At 33.6% G+C, this 23,620-nt stretch overlaps 2 protein-coding genes and 1 long non-coding RNA gene across 5 annotated transcripts; all 3 read right to left on the bottom strand.

Moving 5' to 3' along the window:
• Positions 1 to 6,646: 6,646 nt before the first annotated feature.
• LOC120579310 (uncharacterized) lies at positions 6,647 to 8,291 on the bottom strand. The gene is made up of 2 exons (XM_039831241.1): positions 7,373 to 8,291; positions 6,647 to 7,198 (listed from the first exon to the last, which is right to left on the bottom strand). Exons 1-2 carry the CDS (start codon positions 8,145 to 8,147, stop codon positions 6,816 to 6,818), a joined length of 1,158 nt encoding a protein of 385 aa, XP_039687175.1. The 5' UTR covers positions 8,148 to 8,291; the 3' UTR covers positions 6,647 to 6,815.
• A 2,021-nt stretch (positions 8,292 to 10,312) lies between these two features.
• LOC120579753 (uncharacterized) lies at positions 10,313 to 16,994 on the bottom strand. Of its 3 annotated transcripts, XR_005645494.1 has the most exons (6): positions 16,833 to 16,994; positions 16,496 to 16,616; positions 16,261 to 16,420; positions 13,195 to 13,316; positions 11,589 to 11,692; positions 10,313 to 10,973 (listed from the first exon to the last, which is right to left on the bottom strand). It is a non-coding gene; the product is annotated as an uncharacterized lncRNA (long non-coding RNA). The 3 variants fall into 3 exon arrangements; XR_005645495.1 differs by lacking the exon at positions 16,261 to 16,420 and having other exon boundaries at positions 16,833 to 16,987; XR_005645493.1 differs by lacking the exons at positions 13,195 to 13,316; positions 16,261 to 16,420 and having other exon boundaries at positions 16,833 to 16,980.
• Positions 16,995 to 19,636: 2,642 nt separating this feature from the next.
• LOC120579684 (uncharacterized) lies at positions 19,637 to 22,907 on the bottom strand. Its single transcript, XM_039832348.1, has 4 exons — positions 22,681 to 22,907; positions 22,373 to 22,506; positions 21,013 to 21,117; positions 19,637 to 20,393 (listed from the first exon to the last, which is right to left on the bottom strand). Exons 1-4 carry the CDS (start codon positions 22,738 to 22,740, stop codon positions 19,958 to 19,960), a joined length of 735 nt encoding a protein of 244 aa, XP_039688282.1. The 5' UTR covers positions 22,741 to 22,907; the 3' UTR covers positions 19,637 to 19,957.
• Positions 22,908 to 23,620: the final 713 nt, after the last annotated feature.

The following is a 23,620-nucleotide window of genomic DNA, read 5'->3' as shown; positions in this document are numbered from 1 at the left end:
AAGCTTCCGTGAAAGTTGAGGCTTTACGTGTGAATTTCGGTGTGTCCAAATTTTGTGTCAACGAAGTGGACACAACTCAATTCTTTTCAAGCCAATATACATGGAAAGATAAAGATGAAGTGTTCGGTTGGGTACGCCGACAAGTAAATAGAGTTGGATTTACGATTGTCATAAAAACATCTTGTGCAATAAGGAATCCAATGTTGGAGTTTGTTCCGGACCGGTCAAAGACCTAAGGCCCAATTGCTTAGGCCCAATTGCTTAGAGGCCCAACATGCAAAAGCCTACCATCAGGCATCGGATCCTCTTCGCCTCAATGAAGACACATAATGACATGATGGCTCATAAAGGCTATCATTGAGGGCATTCATGGGGCCGTTCATAACGGCTTCCCACCATGACCTTACAATGGTCTCCTAGACTCTATATAATGAGCTCTGGACAATCTCACAAGGTATGTATCTCTCTATGCTTCACCCCACTCTTGTTCATACATTGACTTGGGCGTCGGAGCACATGCAGATACAACACCCCCTTCTCCTCAACGGGGTTGCGGCGAGCACATCCTCGTAGCACCACCATCAACGGTCAGAGCACCTACTTCCGTCGATCCACCACCATTGTGAGTATCCTTATCCTCCTCGGATAAATTATTATGTTTGTTCTGAACAGTGGCGCCGTCTGTTGGAAACTAGTTATCCCCGTCTTTTTCTTCAAAAGACCAAAACTATCAAATATCCATTTTTATACTCACGGTGGATCAAGAGGGAATGCTTTTCAGGACCTGCTCCTAATTTTCATCACAAAAGTTGTAAACAAGTCCAATTCATACACTTGGGTTCGGTGTGAATCTCATCCAAAGATTCATCACTTGCTGCTGAATTTTTACAATTATAAAATTCCAGCTCCAACCATGGTTAATGACGAAATCTGATTCCAAATCGTGACGAAATCTGATTCCAAATCGCGAACAGAATTCACAGCCTGTTGGATTTCTTCGATCAACATGCAACTTTAGATATTTCTTCTATAACTCTGGGCCAAAATACGCTTCATATGCGGAATAAAGACTTCAACATGGTGACGAAGTGTTCCATGTTTATGATCATCTTATTTTGTTATAAACATGACAATTTAGATATCTGCTATACCAGCAAGAACCTGAAACATACCAATTAATTTAGTGACAAAGAATTATGTCCCACTGTTACGTAATAATGGCCATATATTATTAGCTGATATCATACTATCATGTATATCAGTTACATAATTATTGCTATATCCTTATGCGGATTACTATTACATAAATGCCATTACACACCTTTTTGTTGAAGCATGGTATATGTACACCTCTTGTTAACGAGAAAAAGGAGACAAGACAAATCAATTATCACAATATAATTGTTTATTCATTTAAATATTGTTATTATGATGAAATGTTCTTCAAGTTAATGACCTGTTCTTCAAGCAACGGTCTGGAAACATTAACATATATTGGGCAATTGGAGCATGTTCGTGGTACAAAAAAGTAATGAACATCAGACAGGTCTCTATAAGCTAAACACAGTGCTGAAACAGTACGAGTCCAACTGGCCATTTTTGACATCATCGTCGGCTCTGCTTGTCAGCAAGTGCTCCGTCGCACTGAATAAACATCTCCGACACCTTCGTCGGTTCTGTCCTTCCTCCAAACGGGAGTATTAAAATACACTTCGGCGCATGTTCTCAACACGTGTCCGAGCAAACATCTCCGACATCATCATCGGTTCAGAAAAAGCATTTTACAGAGATCACATGACAGTAAAAAGCCACAGTGCTATCACTCGCTCATGTGCCAATCCAAAGCAAACAAAAGCTGAGCATCTTCCGGTGTTCGACAAATGCTTTGTTCGTCGACCAATCATCACCGATGTCATCATCGACACAGGTGCATCATTGTCTAAACACGACAGTCCCATGTGCTCCATCGTCCTGACCAAGCGTCTCGATATCATCGATTATGCTCGTCATCAATCAGGGCTTATGTTCTGGACCAGTCAAAGACCTAAGGCCCAATTTCTTAGGCCCAATTACTTAGAGGCCCAACATGCAAAAGCCTACCATCAGGCATCGAATCCTCTCCGCCTCAATGAAGACACATAATGACATGATGGCTCATAATGGCTATCATTAAGGGCATTCATGGGGCCGTTCATAACGACTTCTCACCATGACCTTACAACGGTCTCCTAGACTCTATATAATGAGCTCTGGACAATCTCACAAGGTATGTATCTCTCTATGCTTCACCCCACTCTTGTTCATACATTGACTTGGGCGTCGGAGCACATGCAGGTACAACACCCCCCTTCTCCTCAACGGGGTTGCGGCGAGCACATCCTCGGAGCACCTACTTCCATCGATCCACCACCATTGTGAGTATCCTTATCCTCCTCGGATAAATTATTCTGTTTGTTCTGAACAGAGTTTTTTTGTGAAAGGAGTGGCGAGCACAAAGTACCGAAGAAAAAATTGAAGCATGAAGCAACGAGATCAAGAAAATTTGGGTGTTTGTTCAAGGTGCGTGGATATGTTAGTAAGGAATTAAATGCTTGTAAGTTGGCTATTCTTAATGGAAATCATAACCATGAGATGTTGCCATATTTAGAAGGCACCTTCTTGCGGGAAGATTAATGGAGGATGACAAGAAGATTGTACGTGACTTAACCAATAGTTGGGTAAACCAAAAAATATTTTGACAAATTTGAAGGGAAAAAGACAAAAGTTCATGATATAAATCAAGTATACAATAAATGTCATAAATTCAAAAAGGCAATATGAGGTGACAAGACGGAGATGCAATATCTAGTGTCAAAGTTGGAAAAGTCCAAATATGTTTATTTCAGAAGAGAAAAATGTGAGAGTGATACTATTCAAGATTATATTTTGGGCTCATTCATAGTCGGTTAAGTTGTTTAACAATTTCCTGACTGTTTTGATCATGGATTCCACGTACAAAACCAACTTATACAGGATGTCATTGATTGAGATAGTTGGAGGCACCTCAACTTATATGACATATTCGGTTACTTTCTCATTTATGACGGCTGAGAAGAAGGATAACTTTACTTGGGTTTTACAGATGTTTCTTAAACGTCTTAAGTCAAAGAGTGATAAGCCTAAGGTGGTTGTGACTGAGAGGGATACAACTTTGATGAATGTCCTAGCAACTATTATCCCTGAAACTAGTGCAATACTTTGTTATTTTCATGTTGGAAGAAATGTTAAAGAAAAATGCATCACAGATTCTAGAGTGAAACCAAAGGTTGTCAAAGTGGATGGGAAAGAGAAACTTGTGAACGAGGTGAAGCCAAGTGATACAGTTGAGACCATATTTAGAGCATGGGAAAATGTGATTGAATCTCTTACTCAAGATTTATATGCAAATGCGTTAAAGCAATTCCAAAATGTTTGTAAAAAATTTCCAAAGTTTCTTGACTGTGTTCAAAGTACCATTTTTGACAATGTTAAGAAAAAAATAGTGAGGGTATGGACAGACCGTGTCTTTTTATCATGGGTGCATAGCCACCAACAGAGTTGAAGAGGCTTATGGTAGACTGAAGAAATATTTGAACACTAGTGTGAGTGATTTGGGTACTTGTTGGAAAAAAAATACATCAGATGTTGGTAATCCAGTTAACTAAGATACAAACATCATTTGGTAGGAGTTGTACTATCTTGGAACATAGATACAAAGACATCATTTTATACTCTAGGTTGGGGGAATGTGTCTAGAGCTGCCTTGAACTATATTTTTGTGTAAGCAGAGCATGTCAAGGAAACCTTGTGCATGGAAAATAAAAATTGTGGTTGTGAGATAAGGACATCGTATGGGCTACCTTGTGCATGCATTATTGCTATGAAAATCCGTCACAACAAGCATTTTCGATTGGATGAGATAGCTTGTCATTGGCAAAGGTTATTTATGGGTGAAGAAAGTAATGAAGAATGTTTTTTTTTGCCACAGAGGTGTAGAGTGGTATTCAGGAACGTCTCTTAATAGTCCCTTACTATATGAAATTACAAATCAAAGAGGTTTTGCGTTAGTTAGTGTTTCCCGAAGTCACAATGATGTCTCCACATCCAAGAAATATACCAACCAAAGGAGTCAAGAAAAAAAGTCAAATCTAAACCAAATGAGGCATCGACTAGTCGGATCCCATCTTTGTGGGAGCGTGTTGATTCTCAGTTTTTGGATAGTCAATCTTCACCAAAAAAACGTCTTCACTACCTAAAAGAAAAGGTGCGCGTACTCGTATAGGCAATTAACCACGCTCCTCGGTTCCAACGCCTGCTTGGGTTCCAAATCCTATCTTGGTTCTAACTCCTTATGATCCATCAAGTCCTATTCATTACATGTCGAAATTCATGAGACCATTTATTGAGAAAATTATGGATGTTATAAAGGCGATGAGAATTGTGGGTTTATGGTTATAGCTGAGCCCATGGGTTTGACAGAAGAAAATCATGTTATGGTGTGCAGAGTGTAACGCCCCACTTCTATTAAGGCGATAAAACACGCGAATAATTCAATTATTCAAGAAATAGACGCTACGTCTTCAAAAGGTTTCCAAACAACATGCATATATAAAATTCTTCAACAGTCGCAACGGATATAAACATACATCTCCAAAATATACATGTTATGGAATCAACATACATCATCATATAAAATCTTCAAATCCCGACATATAGGTAAAATCTCAATAACATAATAAATCCAGCATAATCATAAAGACTAACACCCTAATCAAAGCCTAAATAGGATCTTTTGTTATAAAAGACACAAAAATGTAAATATATGTTGAGGTGTCAAAATATTAAAATGGTACAAAATTGTGTTTTTACTGGTCATTAACTTTCATAATTAGAGAAAAATAATAAATTGTAAATTATTTTTAACTCTTTAGATATTTATAAGTTAAATCATATAAAAGTTTGTTTTGATTGAGATTGAGATTAAGTTTGTTTGTTATTTAAAAAAAAAATAAGTTGGTGTGTTTTATCGAGTGAGTTTGTTTTAATTTGTTTTTAAGAGAGAAAAAAATCGAGGGAAATTGAAGCAAAATACATAAATATAATTTTGATGACGTGCCAAAAAATTAAAAAGGAATAAGATTGTATTTTTGGTAGATATTATATTTAATAATTAGAGAATAGATATGTGGGAAGTACAAATGCATAATTGGGCTTTTAGCACAGGACAAAGTACAAATCTTTGTAATTTAAAAATAAAAAAAAATAAAAAAGTACAAATTTATAACTTAAAAGACAAAATTTTTGCAATTTACTTAGCTCTTGCGATTCCTAAGGTTTGGTTTCCTTTTCCCCCTTTCATTAATTACATTTCTTTCACTCGTTTTAAAATCTTTTGCAAATTTTGTTGACAGAATTGGTACCAACTTACCCTACCACTGACCAGATCTGCAATGTAATGTACAGATTCCGGCTCTGATTTCTCAACTTTTGATAATGACATTGGACCCCTTTTTGTCCCAAAAGAAAGCTATTCACATATTTACGATTTGTGTAGATAGGATGCTTCTTTAAGACAAAAGAACCTTTTAATTTGATAAATTGGCTGAAAAGAATTAACAATAATAAATGTTATTTATCAAGTTAAGAAGTGATCATGTATTGGAATCCAACCATAAAAATATTTACAACTTCTAAGGTAAAGTTTTGTCGTGCATTATGGTTCTAACCTAACTTAAAAGATTATTCTTTACGATTACATGCGGGGACATCTAAATTACAACAAAAAAGTAAACTATTATCAAAGTAGTTTAAGGGTTGTAACAAGTTTTCCTCAAATAAGGTTTATCGGTCATTACATAAAATAAAGCATATAATAGAACATTCAAAAAGCATGTATGTTTTTTTTTTATCATCCGCGTGCAACCGTGGGGATTACTTCCGTTGAAGTAATTGAGAGCCATTTAAGAGATTGATTTCTCTTAGGTAATGTTTTTCCATACGCAACGGCTTAGGATTGAATCCTAGACCAAATGGTTAAAAGCCCAAGTAATATCTATCACTTGTGTCACACTATATTGATTGCAAGTAAGATTTTAAAACCTCTGATATGCTTTCTAGAAAACCTATACAAGTAGCCTTAACAACGTGATCTTTGTGCTTACTATGTCTATTATCGACATTAATTATACTCCCTCCGGTCACTATTATAAGCAAAAATCAACTTTTTAGGTTCATTCGTTAAATGATGTATTTGGTCAATAATATAGACTAAATACATTATTTAATGAATGAACTTAAAAAGTTGATTTTTCTTATAATAGTGACCGGAGGGAGTAGTTTAAATAAATATCAGAGCTTTTGATTCTATATCAACTCTAATCCTTCATTTCTATACCAATAACTACTTTCTTGCAATTTATTTCACCACAAATGATTTATACTAAGGCTATCATTACTAACACTCAATGAATTTAGTGATTTTTAGTACATAGAAAATAAAAACATCTCAAAATTCTCATTGTTATCAATGGCACAGGAAACTTACAAAAGCATTACCATTATCACACAAGAAAGAAACATGTAATTATTAAATAGTCATGAAGGTCTTCTATCTGGACACAATACAATGTTGCAGCACAATAGAAGATTGCTTCCATTAACAAAAGAGGAGGTTAAACAACATAGGATTAACTAAAACCTGTCATAAATATCACCAAGGAATATAAATTGTGTTACCTGAAGTCACAATAAACTAAACTTGCATATCTTGTTATAACAAAAATAGTTATATGAGGTAACTAGAAGAACGCTCGACTACCATAAAACACGCGCGACCCGTCATTTTTCTTCTTATCGGTCTCTAATTTGTTATCCTTATGATTTTGAATTACATCACCTTGATTTTGATTATCATGTTTGTGATCAAGGTCCATTGGTAGCTTCATTTTCGCCAAGGACTCCGTGAATTGATGCATACTTCTCATATACATGTCAACTATTTGCTTCTGCATGGAAGATTGCTCAGCCTCCATATCGATATTTTGTGGCGGAACAGAATAAACTTGACCGAATTTTGTAGCTTCTATATTCCGATCAATATTCGTCTCGTTTTCCTTGGTTGAGAACTTTAACTCCTTGTTTTCATCTCTAGTTTCGCTTTCTTTCTTGGAAGTTGGAGTATCTGGAGAAACACAAGAATTCTGATTACTTTCAACTGAGACTAACACATTGAAAGAATTAGACAAGTCACCTCTCAAATTACTCTTTATCACAACAGAACCGTTCGTGTTTCTATCATCGCTTAAGCTTGTAGTAGTAGAGCTTGAAAGCCTAGAAATGGACTCATGATTCTCACCTGACGAATTCATAGTCATTTCACAATCAACATCTTGATGAGAACCACTAAGTTGAAGAAACGGCAACGATCCTATTGAATTAGGCCTTGAAATAGAACCATAAGATTCCAAATTGAAGTACTCACAAACCATTTTTTGATTCTCATTAGCCACATTGATATCAGGAAATTCAATTCTAGAATACTCAATTGGATCAAGCAAAACAACTTCAGAAGATATCGATGAATTAGTACCCGATTGTGGTTTTGAACTCAAAGTCGAATTGATTGGAAAAGATGTATCTAATGAAAGAGTTAATTGAACAGTTCCAGCTGGAGAATGAAAAAGATCAGTGGAAGAAAGACTATAATCTTCAGTTACTTTTCCTTTACCAAAAACTTCAGAAATCGGAACCAAAGCAAACCCTAAAAGTTGATCTTCTAAGTGATTTCTTGACCTACTAAACATCCAAATCTCACATTTTAAAACAGCATCAATTTGAACAATCTTCACCCTTAAATTTTGATTGAAAATTGGATTTTTTCCACCTTTATTGATGATTCTTGTAGAGAGCGTTTCATCAGGGTTGTAAGTAAGAGAGAATTTTGCATACACATCTTGATTATCATATATGCATATGTTATGAATATTCTTAGCATGATGAACATATATATCCAGAAAACCTGAAAACTCAACATCATCATCATTATCATTATCATCTAAATGGTTCATCTTGTTTGAGTTTGGATTGTACCTGAAGGTGCTACTTTGATGACTCTGATTGAATGAATTCATTCTAAACTAAGAAGCTTTGTTAAATGAATCTATGAAGTTTGTTTCTATGATGGAAATAGAGTGATGGTTAAGGAACTTGTGGTGGTGAAGTAGGTGGAGAAATGAAGGATTAAGCATGAAAATGAAGTGGGAAAATTAAGATGATTTAATTGGTTAGTTGTATGCCACTTTTTTTTTTCTTTCTAAAATATGGTTTTGGTCCCTGCAAATATGTTTCGTTTTGGTTTTAGTCCCTGTAAATTTTTTTTGTTGTTTTTGGTCCTTGCAAAATATTTTACTTTTGAAAATAGTGGAGAGACTATTTTCAAAAGTAAAATATTTTGCAGGGACTTTTTCAAAAATCAAAAGATTTTGGAGGGTTTCCCCTCAAAAAAAAAAAAATAAATAAAAATTTGGAGGGACTATTTTTCTAATAAATGGATTCAGTCATCATGTGTCACGTGTGCAAATCATCACAAAAGTGGAGCCAGGGACCAAAACCAAAACGAGACATATTTTCAGGGACCAAAAACAACAAAAAAAAATTACAGGGACTAAAACCAAAATAAGGCATATTTGCAGGGATCAAAACCATATTTTAACCTTTTTTTTTTATTGATTTTACTCTTTCTATTGGAAATTCAAATTCCATGTAGTGGTAGGTTCTCACATTAACATAATTAGCTACATCGATAATCGTTGGATCAAGATTTAGCAATATAGATTTCAAGGATTATTTTTTTAAAACTAAATCAAAAAAATCAAATTTAAAATCTATATTGTCCGATCTCGATCCAATGAGCATCAATGTGGCTGATTGTGTGTACGTGGAAAACCTGCTTTCTAGATAATCCAAATTCTTCTATTGGGTGGGCTGTAATGGAAGGTTTTCCTTTATTTGCTTTGCTTGACAATGTGTAGCTTTTAGATTCAATTACTCACTTGCTCCAACCACTAAGGGTATTGGTATGTATTGGAGGACCACTTTGACAACTTTAGTCCACTTTCCATGATGGAAACGTAGAAACAATATGTGTTTTTTACTTCGATTAACTTTTCATTATGTTTTAATTTATCATATAGTGCTTAACTTAAAGTAGAAACAAGGAAGAATGAATGAATATTCAATTTGATCCCTGGTAGGATTGTATTAACCTAGTCTTCAATATTATATACATCTTAAAATGGTTATTTGAATTGTAAAATGTTAGTTAAATTCGTCATTCCATTAGTATATGCAAGGGAGTCTATTAAAAATAATGATATTAAATTGATAATGTCAGAGATGCATTATTGACTATGTTGATAACAACAATGAAGTATATTCAAAATATCAGTCTTTTAAGTTTGGTTTGGGTTTGTCCCTTCAATTGTTTAAAAATGAATTGACAATTCAATATGTTGGGCTAGCTTGAGCATTGTTGAGGAGTTTGATGATCAAACATGTTTGCAAGTGTCAAATATTTTGCAGAATTTGTGAATATTGTATTCAAGTAGTTTCTAAATAATATACTCGAGGATTATTTTGAACCACTTAATAAAAAATACAACTAATATTCAACTATTTTCTAATATCAGCATTGATTTTGGCAACAAGTTCGCAATCGACTTGTAAAGAAAAATAAAACCCAAGAGCGCTTAGAGAAGATGGCGTGTGTCTCTTCTAGCTTAGCCAAGATCATGGGTTCAAATCCATCATGGGTAAGCAGCAGCATTAAAACTCTAAGTAAGAGCTTGTCGCCCATTTGGATCCCACAAAACTTAAGGAATTAGTCTCTGCAGTTAGCGTGGAAAATGGAAGCAGTTTTCCTGCTGTACCAGCAAGATGCTGTAAGACATCTGAACCGTATGAAAACTAGCAGAACAAATCTGAACCGCTGGATCATTTTTCTATGGCCAAGAACAACAACTGCGTGAAGCACGCCAAAAAAATAAGGGATGCAACCCATTTAGTGTATCAAGGTGAATTTTCCGAAATCACAGTGAGCAACCATTTTATCTTTTACAAACTCATGGTGGCTCACACTGGTTTCCGCAAACCCACTGTGTTACCAAACAAGCACTTATCTCACTGTTTATGTACATTCTTAGATATAAAAACTGTTATTAATCAACATTATAAGAACAGTTTTTCTTTAAGAATCAAGTTTTTACAGCCTATTTTTCTTTCAATAAAACCAACAAAATTAAATCTGTACAATTCTTAAGTCATCACAAGGACATTATGTACAGCTTAGAGATGCATTGACACCTTATTGAAAGCCTAAATTGTGCAATGACACCGTGAGTTAAGGATTCCACCAACAAAGCCATTATTCTAAAACAGCTTCCCCACATTCTATCACATGCTTCACATAGCACAGAAACATTGTACAAGTAAAAAAAAATATGTAAGAAAATGTAAATAAAGAAAAAAAAATATTTAACTTCAAGGAAGGATTCTTCGGTTGAATGAATTAAATTAGAATCAGTTCCTATTAAACCTTGCCAAATATTGCTGCTGTTTTGCTTCAGCTGCTTCCCTTTTCAGTGCCTTCTTCCCTCGTCTCCCTGTCATACGTTTTGAATGCTTTTGGTCTTTCTTTTTTGGCTCGCATGATAAACTTGCTCCTGAGTCCTGGAACCAGCATAAGTGTTGTCTCCCAAGCTACTGTTGCCAATCCAAACACTAGCCGAACCAGCATAGTAAATCTCATCATCTAGATCACCATTAGCTTCTTCATATTTATAATAGTGGTCTTCTTTTTCTTCATTGATATCTTTAATCAATCGAACACTCTTCAACAGTTAAAGGCTTGAACCACTTGGCTCAAAGTAGTAGGCGAACACTTTCCTCAATCTTGAATACTGTCAAGCGTAAAAAGTCTAGCATTTAGCACACACAATTTAAGCCACTTCTCTAAACTAAGCATGCATTTAAATTATTGTCAAAGAGAAATTGAATTGTCAAAAAGAAACTAATGCAAAACTTAACCTATAAAGTTGTATAATTAGGACAACAAACTAAGTAGTTTAACTTTATTATTTGTTTGAATTGCTTTCTATTACTTCAAAAGTTCGTGTTCACGCAGAAGGTACTATTTTATTGAACATAATTGACAGAGCTGATAATTTTGACAAAAACACAACTGTTAAACGTCTAAAACAAGATTGCAATTATCTAATTATTCGGAACACTTTTGGGAGTCCAAACCAATTTAAAAAAATATAAATTATTGAATTGGCAAAAAAAGGAATTCAAGCAGTCTCCCTTTGTAATCTAACTTCAACCAAACATTAATAGCCCAGGTGTTTCCAAAACAGAATTTAGGTCCAATCCATCAGGTATCTCCTATAATGCTCTTCGACCAATTCCTTTGCAATTTAACAAGATGACTAGCTCAACTTCCTTTGATTAACATTTCAAAAAGCAGTAGCATGAACTGAATCAGATATAAAAACCAAAATGAAAAGTAATATTACCTTTCATCAAATGTGCGATAACAGTTAGGAACTCAAATGGATGTTTGCACTGAGGGCGGGTAACTTTCTGACTGTATGTGGCCCAATGAAGGATGCATGTTACACTGCACAAAAATAAAGCATTACCATTAACAACAAGTACATATAACATATCACACCTAAAAAAATCTCTAAACCTCAAAACAGTTATTAATTAAACATTATAGTTAAAAACTAAACAAATATACATCAGAACATCACTTATCTCAGAAGAAAATATCACAACAATTTCATCGGACTCCCTTAAGGGAAATCAAATGAGGTAATTGCATGGCTACATGAAAAGACTTGCCGCCAAAACAGTTGTGGTTTTCCTTTTTGGGTATATAAAAATTGAACTGAAAGGATATGGTGATAATAATGTCTAGTATTGCCAACTATGCTAACCGTAATTAGCTGAAAGGACATAATACAATTATAAAAGAAAGGTAATAATGCAAATCATATAAACCTCTAGCTTCAGTTTAAGTAACAACTCAGATCCAGATCTATCCACGATTCAGACCTATATGTTTTTCAATCAAACAGAAGCAGAACCAATACAAACCAGGTCAATTTGATTGATGTAGTCATAGATTTTCCATGCCCTTATCATGACCTATATGCCCCCAACCATAAATTCCGTCGTAAATTCTTGATGTAGCCATTTCAGTAATGAACAGATGTCATGTGCATAAGTGAAGTCCTAACGAATTTCATATCAAAGCTACACATATTGTAAAACTATTCATGTCTTCATCTAAGAACTTAAACTCTTAAAAGACTTCATCCTAACATGGGAACAGGCACTCTATGACCAAAATAGCCATGATGAAATCAATGCATGTTACTACCACATTCTTCTAAATAAAAGTTGAATTTCAGCAAATGTTATAAATGAGCTTGTCAATTGTTCAGGATTAAAATCCAAAGGGGTTTTGCATTATGCAACCACAATTAAAATCAAAAGAGGTTTTGCATTTTGCAACCTCAAAACAGAACAGATTATAAATGATTACAATGCCCACTTGTGTCCCCCAATCAATCTTGTGGGAATCTATAATGCTTAATCCATATACTAACTGAACTATTATAAGGCTTTGCTTTACTTGTGGAAAATTGATAAACATAAATTGATATTATACAAGTTCACTCTAAACATGTTATAGATTTTCAAATCTCATGCACAAGAGTTTAAAAGCAAACAAAGTTACATTTACTTCAAGCTCAAAGAAGAAAAATTAACATCAAATGTAATGCTTGTTTGTTTTTGCGGTGAAATTGGAAATAAATGTATGTCTATCTTGAAGCCACTCTTTCTGACTTCTATTTTTCAAGTTGGAAGTGCTATGGAACACGCTTAATAGTAGTTGGATGCCAAACTAAACATACAAGTAATGTTTTTCTCTAAATTAGTTTCACAAGAAAAGACACTTCCACTGATCCATATCCAAGAACACAAAATATAATTGAAAATCTAAATCAATCCAAAAGAAATTGGAAACTAAACAATGTATTATAGGTAAGCAAGAAAACATGATTTCCATACACTTAATTCCAAAAGTAACAGAAAGAGATGTTTCTTTACCAGTAAGCATGTTTGCAACCTTTTTTTACAAGAACAGTTTCCTATACAAACAGATGACACTTTCTGCCATCCTTTCCAAATCCAACATGATGATTTTCTTCTTCTATACTACCATTTCCACCCTGCACATCAACATTAACAAAAAATTAAACAATAGAATCGAACACAAGATCATCTATTTGGACCCTAGAAAAAGAACATAGAAAAAAAAAATCCCAAATCGGTTGCTCAAAATAAACAATAAACAATATTATTATAAAGGTGTTAAAAGCAGGTCCGTTATCGCAAAATCAGTCGCGACAAAAAGGTATAGGTGGTTGCCAGTATTGTATTTCTCCATTTTAACATAGTGAATAACACTATTATTGCCAACTATGCTTATATGTATACATATTTATTAGGTTATTTTGATTGAATTTTATGATTGTGAATTACAGATACTTGGTTTTGGGGAAAACATGTTTCCATTTAGGCCTACTAGACCATGCTACGGCTCTTCTCCAAACAGGACAAAGCTTCAATAGAGCTGCATTCCGCTGCAACAACTCGTCTTAGTCTGATGACCGCTTCTCTGAATGTAACATATCGTTCTCAGACAACAACATTTCAAGGCCATCAATAACCACGCCATCTCGAAGCCCTAAAACTGAATGTGAAACTGTAAACCAACTCCTTAAACCCACCTTTGTAAACGTGCCACCTCAATTGCTGCCTTTGACGCCGAACTTTACTCAGAAGCCATCTGACACTTCTCAAAAGTCATAGACAGTTGCGGCACTCGCGTTCCTTGCCAAATGCTACCTGCTCAGAGCCTTAGAGTTTCATTCAGCAAGTACAATTTTTGATTCAATAGCTGATTGTTGTTACAGAACGTTGTCACTGGAACCCAAATGTTCCATTCTTCTGAAGCCAGAACATCTATTTTAGAAACTTACATTGCTACCAAGATTGCCGTCACGATCTTGAACATTTAAAGTTTCTATACAACATGAATTTGTGTGATCGTAAACTCTTCGTTGATCCTATATGGAAACCCTACAATGTTCGCTGCAATGAGATTCCTGGGAACGATTGGCGCCATAACAGCGAAAGTTGAACAACTGAAACAAAAAGTGGACAATGCTGAAAAATTTAATATGGATTACTATGCTTTGAAGGGGTTGCCATGCGGGTATGAATTGTGATCAATCAAAATTGGAGAGGGCCTACTGTTTGCTTGATTTGAGGTATAAACCAGAGACAACCATACGTTTCATCACATGATGCAAACTTGCTGATGAACAGGATGTTCAGCAAGTTAAGCATAGAGCGAGGATGTCTATTGATTTGTTCTATAAATTACATCAGAAAGGGTATTCAAGTGTACATGTAGGTGCAAATGGAGGAAGGTGGTTTTGCAGTTACAACAAACTTCTGCGGATGCAAATGCACATTCAGCTCTTGAATTGCAAGAAATGTGCATTTGCATCTGCAGAAGTTTATTGCAACTACAAAAACATCTTCCTCCGTTTCTTGTCGACTTCTTCTTCCATATTTGTAGTCATAACACTTGAATACCCTTTCTGAAGCAATAGAACAAATCAACAGACATCGTCGCTCTACCCTTACCAGGCTAAACATCATGTTCATCATGAAGTTCACATGTGATGAAACGTATAGTTGTTTTTGGTTTATGCCTTAAATTAAGAACACAGTAGACCCTCTTCAATTCAGATAGATCACACCCACGTGGCAACCCCATCGCCACAAAGTAATCCACATTTTACTTTTCAGCATTGTCCATTTTTCGATTCAGTTGTTTAACTTTCGTTGTTATGGTGCGAATCTTCTCAAGAATCTCATTATAGCGAACGTTGTAGGGTTTCCATACAAGATCAACAAAGAGTTTACGATCACGCAAATTCATGTAGTATAGAAACTTTAAGTGTTCAAGATTAGTTTCTAAAATAGATGCTCTGGCTTCAAGAGCATACATTTGGGTTCCAGTGACAATGTTATGTTACAATCAGCTATTGAATCAACAATTGTACCTACCGAACGGAACGCCAAGGCTCTGAGCAGGTAGCATTCAGCAAGGAACGATTGAGGAGTGCTGCAACTGTCTATGACTTTTGAGAAGTGTCGGATGGCTTCTAAGTAAAGTCTGATGTAAGACAGCGATTGTGGTGGCACATTTACAAAGGCAGAATTTTATATTTTTAAGGAGTTGGTTTACAGTTTCACGTTCAGTTTGAGGGCTTCGAGATGACGTGGTTATTGGTGGCCTTCAAATGGTGTCGTCGGAGTACGATATGTTACATTCAAAGAAGCGGTTATTAGACCAAGACGAGCTCTTGCAACAGAATGCAGCTCTAGCGAGGCTTTTTCCAGTTTGGATAAGAGTTGTTGCATGGTCTAGTAGGCTTAAATGTAAACATGTTTTCACCAAAACAAAGTATCTGTAATTCACATTCATAAAATTCAATCAAAATAACCCAATAAATATTTATCCCCTGGAAGGATATGGTAATAATAATGCCTATTATTGCCAACTATGCTAACCTTAACTAGCTGCAAGGATATAGTACTATTATAAAAGAAAAGTAATAATGCAGATCAGATAACCCTCATCCTTCAGTATGAAATGTGATAGTGAGGCAATTTCCTTAACAGAGAAAGTAATATCAAAAGGAACGGAAAAAATAACAAAATATGTCCCAAGAAACAACTCAGATCCAGATCTATCCACATTTCAGAGCTATATGCTTCTAAATCCAACAGAAGCAGAACCAATACAAACCAGGTCAACTTGATGTAGTCGTAGATTTTTCATACCCTTATCATGACCTATATGCCCTAAGCATGAACTCTCGTAAATTCTTACGAAGTCATTTCAATAATGAACAAATGTCATGTGCATATGTGAAGCCAAACAAATATCATATCAAAGCTAGACAGATTGTAAAACTATTCATGTCTTCATCTAAGAACTTAAACTCTTAAAAGACTTCATCCTAACATGAGAACAGACCCTCTATGACCGAATAGCCATAATGAAATCAATGCATGTTACCGGTCACCACATACGTTTAAGTAAAAGTTGAATTTCAGCTACTGGTATAGATGAGCTTGTCAATTGTTCATGATTCAAATCCAAAGGGGTTTTGCATCTTGCAACCTCAAAGACGCGGTATGTCCCCTAAGCTAAATTAGTTTCACAAGAAAAGACACTTCCACTGATCCATATCTAAGAACACAAAAACTATTACTGAAAATCTAAATCAATCGAAAAGCAATTGGAAAATAAACAATATTTCGTTACCAGTAAGCATGCTCGCATCCTTTTACAAGAGCAGTTTCTTATATAAACAGATGACACATATTCAGCCATGTATTCCAAATCCAACATGATGATTCTCGTATTCTCTACTACCATTTTCACTCTGCACATCAATAACATCAAAAATGAAACAATAGAATTGAACACAAGAGCATCAATTTGAACCCTAGAAAAAAAAAACATAAAATAAAAAACAATCCCAAATTGGTAACTCAAAAAAAACAATATACAACAATAAACAATATTATTCCTTCAAAAAAAAAAAACAATAAACAATATTATTATCAAGGTTTTAACTTTTAAGAAACAGGCCCATTACCAAAAAGTCACAGAAATGACCGCGACAAAACGCGTGATGCGACGGTGAAATGGTGTTACTGCCGCGGCAAACGGTGGGGAAACAAAATTATTTGGGGTTAGTTTGATTTTTAAGAGAAACAAATTCATTAATTCATTTACAAAGAATATAAAGCATACGAAAAACAAACTATATCTAAGACCGACCCAATAATTCTTATATTAAATAAGGTAAAATAAAAATTAAATTTTACAAAAATGAATTTTAAAAAAAAAAAATTGGGTAAAGAATTTGAAAAAGTATCGATTATATACGCTAAAAATAATAATGGATGAATACAAATTCACATCATCTATATTAATAGCATAAAAGGGCAAAGTACAAAAGTCTACACATAACTATATTCAAGTCTCCAGAATACTCATGTCTCCGACGTGGATGACACAAAAGTCATTGGAGCTGCACTGGATCGAAACTGATCTGACAGTCTGAATCGAACAAATATTTGACCAAAACAAGAAAGAGAAAGACAAACAATAGCACGAAGACGACGAAATCACAAAATAAAAAACGAAATAGATGTGAAAATCACTTATTTCAATAAAAGGGAAAGAGAAAACGAGTTAGATGGATGATTTTGGGTCAAAAATTGACTCTAAATATCCCTCTTTAATGAATGGAGGAAGAAAAAAAAACTAGGATTTCGATGACGGCTAACAAGCGAAGAAGGGAGACGAGAGAGACTGAATTAATCACTTATAAAAGTATATCATTCGTCAAAATTTGAATTATACCCTCCGTCCCTGGTTATTAAATAAATAAACAAAAAAGGCATGTTTCTGTAAAAAATAAAATGAAAATATTATTATTATATGAACTAGAAAGAAGACAAATACGATTGCATTTTATTTTATATAATTTATTGTTTAAGTATAACTCTAATTTAATTTGATAGTTTCAGTTTCATAATATTTATATCATTCAAATTTAATAAGATTTGAGTTTCAATATTAATGTTGCATGTTTATAAATTTAAATTAAAAAAATCTTTATTTCATTTTTTGAAGGGAGAAAAAATATTTATTGTTAAATAAAATTTATATATAAAAAAAATATGACCAAATTTAATAATAACCTTATTTAAATCTCTTTATATCATAGCATATATTCATAACATTTTTCTCGCTAAAATAAATAAAACAAATTAACTACTATTTCTTCGGTCTCAATTATAAGTAACATTTAAATTTTCAAATGCATCGATTGATTGATGAATTTATTTAATATTACAGACTATATAGATTATTTATCAAATGTATTTTTTTTTAAACAATTTATCAAATGTATTTAATAAGTAATTTTTCGCTTATAATCAAGAATAAAATAAGTAGAGCACGATAAAACAAATAAAAGTAAAATTTGTAATGTTAATTTTTACATTTTCAAATTATTAGCAAATGTGGCAGAAATTTAAGTTCATACGAATATATAAATATTTTATAATTTTTTTTTTCAGGATAATAATTAAATATTATGAGATAAGTTATAATTTAATAAATAAATTATTTTTGTTTAATGATGTAAAGTTATTGCGAGATATGCATGTTTGACCCTCTTTATTTTCCACTTATCTTTTACTTCTAAGGAGAAGTGGGGCCAAACATAATTTTAGTAAAGCTCTTAATAAGTGACTTTTTTGTAAAGAAAGAAATCCAACAAAAATGACTTTAAAAATAAGATGTGAAATTGAACTTTGGAACAACTTTTTGGCACTTATATCACCTTCTGCACCTTCGATTCCCGCACATTCTACATGTTCCTCTTTTTATTAAAAAGCTACACATCACTTATTTGGAGTCTTATTAGTATATTATTATTGGAGTCACTTTTATTAAAAAATTACAAATAAGTGATGTGTAGCTTTGTTTTTTGAACAAAAATCAGCAATTCGTTTCCAACTTTCGAACCAGCGATCTGTAGCTAAAAATTACATAAGCTTGCCAATAGAGCAGTAAGAATCTAACGGTGTCATACAAAATTGATGCCTATTTATGCTAATCTCATTTTCATTGAATTAAAAAAATGAAAAAATGGGGCTCTGCCCTCTTTTTAGTATTGAAAAATTCAAAATTTCTTAAAAACGATCCATATTTAGTATTAAAATAATGACCATGTTAAGTAAACGAAGCAATTGAATTTAAATGTATAATGAGTTTCACTAAAAAAAAAAAAATAAGAAAAATTTAAGTTCGATTTCTAAATAGAACAATTCTTGACCAGAGTTTAATTACTTGTCAACCAAACTTCAAATTATTACGACCCTTTTCCATGGCCATGTTGAGTACTTTTGATGACCAAACTAGTTTGCATGTGTCAAAAGAAGACATTATGAATAATGTTTTATATTCAAGATAATTTAATTGAGATTTATTTTGAAATAAATAAAACTAAAATACAATTAATATTCTTTTCTAAAAACAATTTCGTATCAGCATTGACTTTGGTAACAAGTTCACAGAGGAGTGAATGCATTTTTAGAGCATCTTTTAAAGTGTTCTTATGTACATTATTAGATCTAAAAACTGATTCTTAATCAACATGATACAAACAATTTTTCTACAAGCATCAAGGTTTTAGCATCAAAAACCATTTTTATTAATAAAATCAACAAAATTAAATCTAATCTGAGGAAACTTGTGGATTCATTATGAGTTTTTACTGAGTTACACAATTAAAAGTAAAATGTTTGCACTATTCTTAAATCAGATGTATCATAGAAGTTTTGCACAATTTCTTTGGTATCTCCACAATTGAAGTTATCTTTATTTCATTCATCAATTTGAAATGCTTTGCTTTGAAAAAATAGCAGACATTAGCATTATTGAGGTGCAAGGATCATCATCACAAGTAATTATGTACAACTTGGAGATGCATTCACAACTTATTGAAAGCCTAAATTGTTCAATCATACATTGAGTTAAAGGATTCTACCAACCAAGCCATTATTCTAAAACAGCTTCCCCACATTCTATCACATGCTTCATAGAGCATAGAATCACTGTACAAGTAAAAAAATATTTAAATGAAGAAAAAGAAAATATTTAACTTCTGGGAAGGAGGCTTTGATTGACAGAATTAAATTAGAATCACTTTCTACCAAACCTAGCCAAATGCTGCTGATGCTTTGCTTCAGCTGCCTTATCAGCAGCTTCTCTTTTCAGCGCCCTCTTTGCCCGTCTCCCTGTCATAACTTTTGAATCCTCTTTCTTTTTTGGCTCACGCGATGAACTTGAGCTTGCTCCCGAATCCTGGAAGCTTGGTCGATGGACCGGCCGAGCTTCTTGACGCCCAGCCCTTACAAAACCGTTGTCTCCCCATCTACGGTTGCCAATCCGTACACTAGCTGAACCACCATAATAATCCTCATCATCTAGATCATCGTCATTTTCAAACTGATAATAGTAGTCAACTAATTCTTCATAGATATCTTCTTCAACCACACGCTCTTCGACAGTTAAAGGCTTGAACCATTGAGCCCGAAGTAGTAGGCAAACACTTTCCTCAAACATGTAATCTCGAATACTGTCGAGCATTAAAGGTCAAGCAGTTAGCACACGATTTCAACCACTTTTCTGAATTAAGGATTCATTGAAATTAGTGTCAAAGAGAAATTGAATTGTCAAAAAGAAACTAATAACATATAATGTTGTATAATAGGGATAACAAATTACGTAGTTTAACTATTTGTTTGACTGACTTTCTAGTAAAAAAGTTCATGTTTGATGAGATGGTAGTATTCTATAGAACTGTGAACATAATTGAAGGAGCTGAGAATTTTGACAAAAAATAAAACTGTTAACACTATAACAAGATTGCAATTATCTAATTATTCCGAGTACTCTTGGGAGTCGAAACCAATCTGAAAATTTAAATTATTCATTAACCAGACGTTAATAGATCAGGTATTTCCAAAATAAAGTTTATTTCCATCCATCATTTGTATCTATCTATAATGAAATCCTATAGACACGGCGACAAACTTTACAAGGAATTCAGCTATATTAACTAGATGATCAGTAAAGCTGAAAATTTAATGGAACAACAATGGTAACACAACTTGCTTTGATAAGCATTTCAACAAGAAGTAGCATGAAGTTAATCAGACGTAAAAACCAAAATAAATAGTGATATTTGATATTACCTTCCATCAAGTGTGCGATGAACAGTTAGGAACTCAAATGGATGTTTGCACTGAGGGCAGGTAACTTTCTGACTGTATGTGGCCCAATGAAGGATGCATGTTACACTACACAAAAGGAAAGCAAAACCATCAAAAACAAATACAGACTCAACAAAAGTACAAACATTTGTTTCAATTAGAAGTAAATATACTTTTATAAATCCAGAAACATTCTAGTTTAAGAAAACACAACAATACATCAAAACATCACTTATTTCAGAAGAACCTATCACACCAATTTTATCAGATGCCCTGAAAAAACTTGCCCACAAAACAGTTACAATTTATAGTGTGGAATCAAAGGCAGAATATCCTGTACTATTGAAATTTCTACTATGCTAACCTTATTTAGCCAAAATGATAAAATACATTTAGGAAAAAACAACAACAGCCACCAAGCCTTATCCCACTAAATGGGGTCGGCTACATGAATCAAATGACTCCATAGTGTTCTATCAAAAACCATGTCTTTCTCCAATTCATTAATCTCTAGATTCTTCTTAATAATTTCTCTTATAAAACTATTCATGTCTTCATCTACGAAGTTAAACTCCTACAAAACTTCATCCTAACATGAGAAAAAAATAAAATAAAAAAGGCTTATTGATGTGTTTAGCCCTTGCAATTAGGCGGCATTTAAAAATTCGTCCCTGTAATTGCTAATCCTGGCATTTTAACCCTGCAATTGTTAATCATTTAAAATTTCGTCCCTCTCCCCACTTAATCACTGCCACGCCACATGAAATTCCAAATTTACCCCTGGGTTTCCAATTCTTTCTTCAATATTTTGTCCTCTTCTTAAGGGCAAAATTGGAATTTCATGTGTGACAGTGATTGCCACGTCATCAAATTAGTGACGTGGCAGTGATTAATTTGGTCCAAGGACCAAATTTTAAACGATTAACAATTGCAGGGTTAAAATGCCAGGATTAGCAATTACAGGGACGAATTTTTAAATGCCGCCTAATTGCAAGGGCTAAACACATCAATAAACCAATAAAAAACCTCTCTTACGAATAGTCATTATGAGTTCAATGCATGTCACCCAATTTTTTAAAGTTAAAACATGAATTTTAGAAAATGTTAAAAATGAGCTTGTCAAAGCTTCAATTACAAAGAGTTTATGCATCTTGCAATCTCAAAGACCTATTCCATTCAATCTTATCCATTGTAATTCTTTGTATTAGTTGTGAAAAATTGATAACGAACTAGTAAATTGATAACAAACTCTAATAATTTTCATTTGGAAAGTAGCACTAAACATGATTACAATACACTTAATTCAAAAAGAAAAGAAACATATAAAGAAATTTATTTTTACCAGTAAGCATGCTCGCAACCTTTAACAAGAGCAGTTTCTTGCAACACTATATTATCTAAACAAATTGCGCACGTTCCACCATGTTTTCCAAATCCAACATGATGATTCTCCTCTTCTTCACTCCTATTTTCAATCTACATATAAAAAATCAACAACAGAATCAAAAACAGGATAACCCTAATAGGTCGGTTAAAAAAAGATACGACCCAAAACACAAATATTGAAACTTTGATTAGAAAACCCAATTGGGTACCCAAAAAAACATAAAAAACGAAAATTGAAATACAAAAATGTAAAAAAGAAAATACCAGATCTTTGATTGAAAGACGGTGAAGATCGTCTTGGATCTTGACGAGTGAAGAAGACATAGTGAGAATTGAAGAAGTATGTGTGTGAAGAAGGTGAAAAAGATTAAGAAGATAAAAAGGACGGAGAGAGAGGGAATATGGGAGAGATGCTGAAGAATGATTCGGAGATGAAGAAGATTAAGGAAACAGTGAAATAATTCAATTCAAAGTCAGGACCGAATGAAACCACGAATCTTTTTCTTTTTATGGTATTTTTTTTTTAATAATTTAATAATATAATATCGGAATTAATAATAAATATTATTTTTACGAGTTAGGATCCGTTGACACCAGGTGTCAATGGATTCGTTGACACCAAATCATAGCCGTCCTTCATTTTAATCTTAATGGCTCTCATTTATTCAGCTAATTGTTCATGTGGGGACTCTTGAAAGAAAAACATATCGCTGCTCTCATCTTCTTCTTGAAGGGACTCATGTTTATGTTCTTCTTGCAGACAAATTACATAATTGATCATCCATTTGCTACACATACAATTTCGATTTCATTCTCGGTCAATATACATAAAAACACAATTGCAAACACAATTTCATCCTAAATATAAAAACTAGAACTGATTTTAATTCCTAATGTTGAGAGAACACAATTTTAAGATTCTACTGCTACAACGAGAACATAAAATTAAAGATTGAGAACTGATTTCATCCGCCCATGCTTCTCTTATTGTGTTCATCTGGATCTTATTAAAGATTAAATTAGAGTTACCTTCCGAATTTCTGTTCATCTGGATCTTATTTTGTAAACACAATTTCATCCTACACGTAAAAACGAGAACTGATTTTAATTCCTAATGTTGAGAGAAGCATTTCCAATTTTTCCCTTTACTCTTGTGTACCTTGTAATCTCTACGATTAACTTCCTTTTTTTTTTTTTTCTCTTC

Source organism: Medicago truncatula, chromosome 3 (assembly GCF_003473485.1).
Source record: "Medicago truncatula cultivar Jemalong A17 chromosome 3, MtrunA17r5.0-ANR, whole genome shotgun sequence".
Lineage (NCBI taxonomy): Eukaryota > Viridiplantae > Streptophyta > Magnoliopsida > Fabales > Fabaceae > Medicago > Medicago truncatula.
Note: the sequence above shows the minus strand (reverse complement) of the source record. Positions and strands in the feature narration are given on the sequence as shown.

What these genes read in the sequence shown, in the direction of transcription:
- LOC120579310 (XM_039831241.1), bottom strand. Translation starts at nt 8,147, where the DNA reads ATGAATTCATTCAATCAGAGTCATCAAAGTAGCACCTTCAGGTACAAT. An exon ending in AATGACTATGAATTCGTCAG is followed by an intron (nt 7,199 to 7,372) that starts GTGAGAATCATG and finishes GTGTTTCTCCAG; the next exon opens with ATACTCCAACTTCCAAGAAA.
- LOC120579684 (XM_039832348.1), bottom strand. Translation starts at nt 22,740, where the DNA reads ATGTCTTCTTCACTCGTCAAGATCCAAGACGATCTTCACCGTCTTTCA. An exon ending in GTCTTTCAATCAAAGATCTG is followed by an intron (nt 22,507 to 22,680) that starts GTATTTTCTTTT and finishes TTTTATATGTAG; the next exon opens with ATTGAAAATAGGAGTGAAGA. An exon ending in CATCGCACACTTGATGGAAG is followed by an intron (nt 20,394 to 21,012) that starts GTAATATCAAAT and finishes AATGCTCGACAG; the next exon opens with TATTCGAGATTACATGTTTG.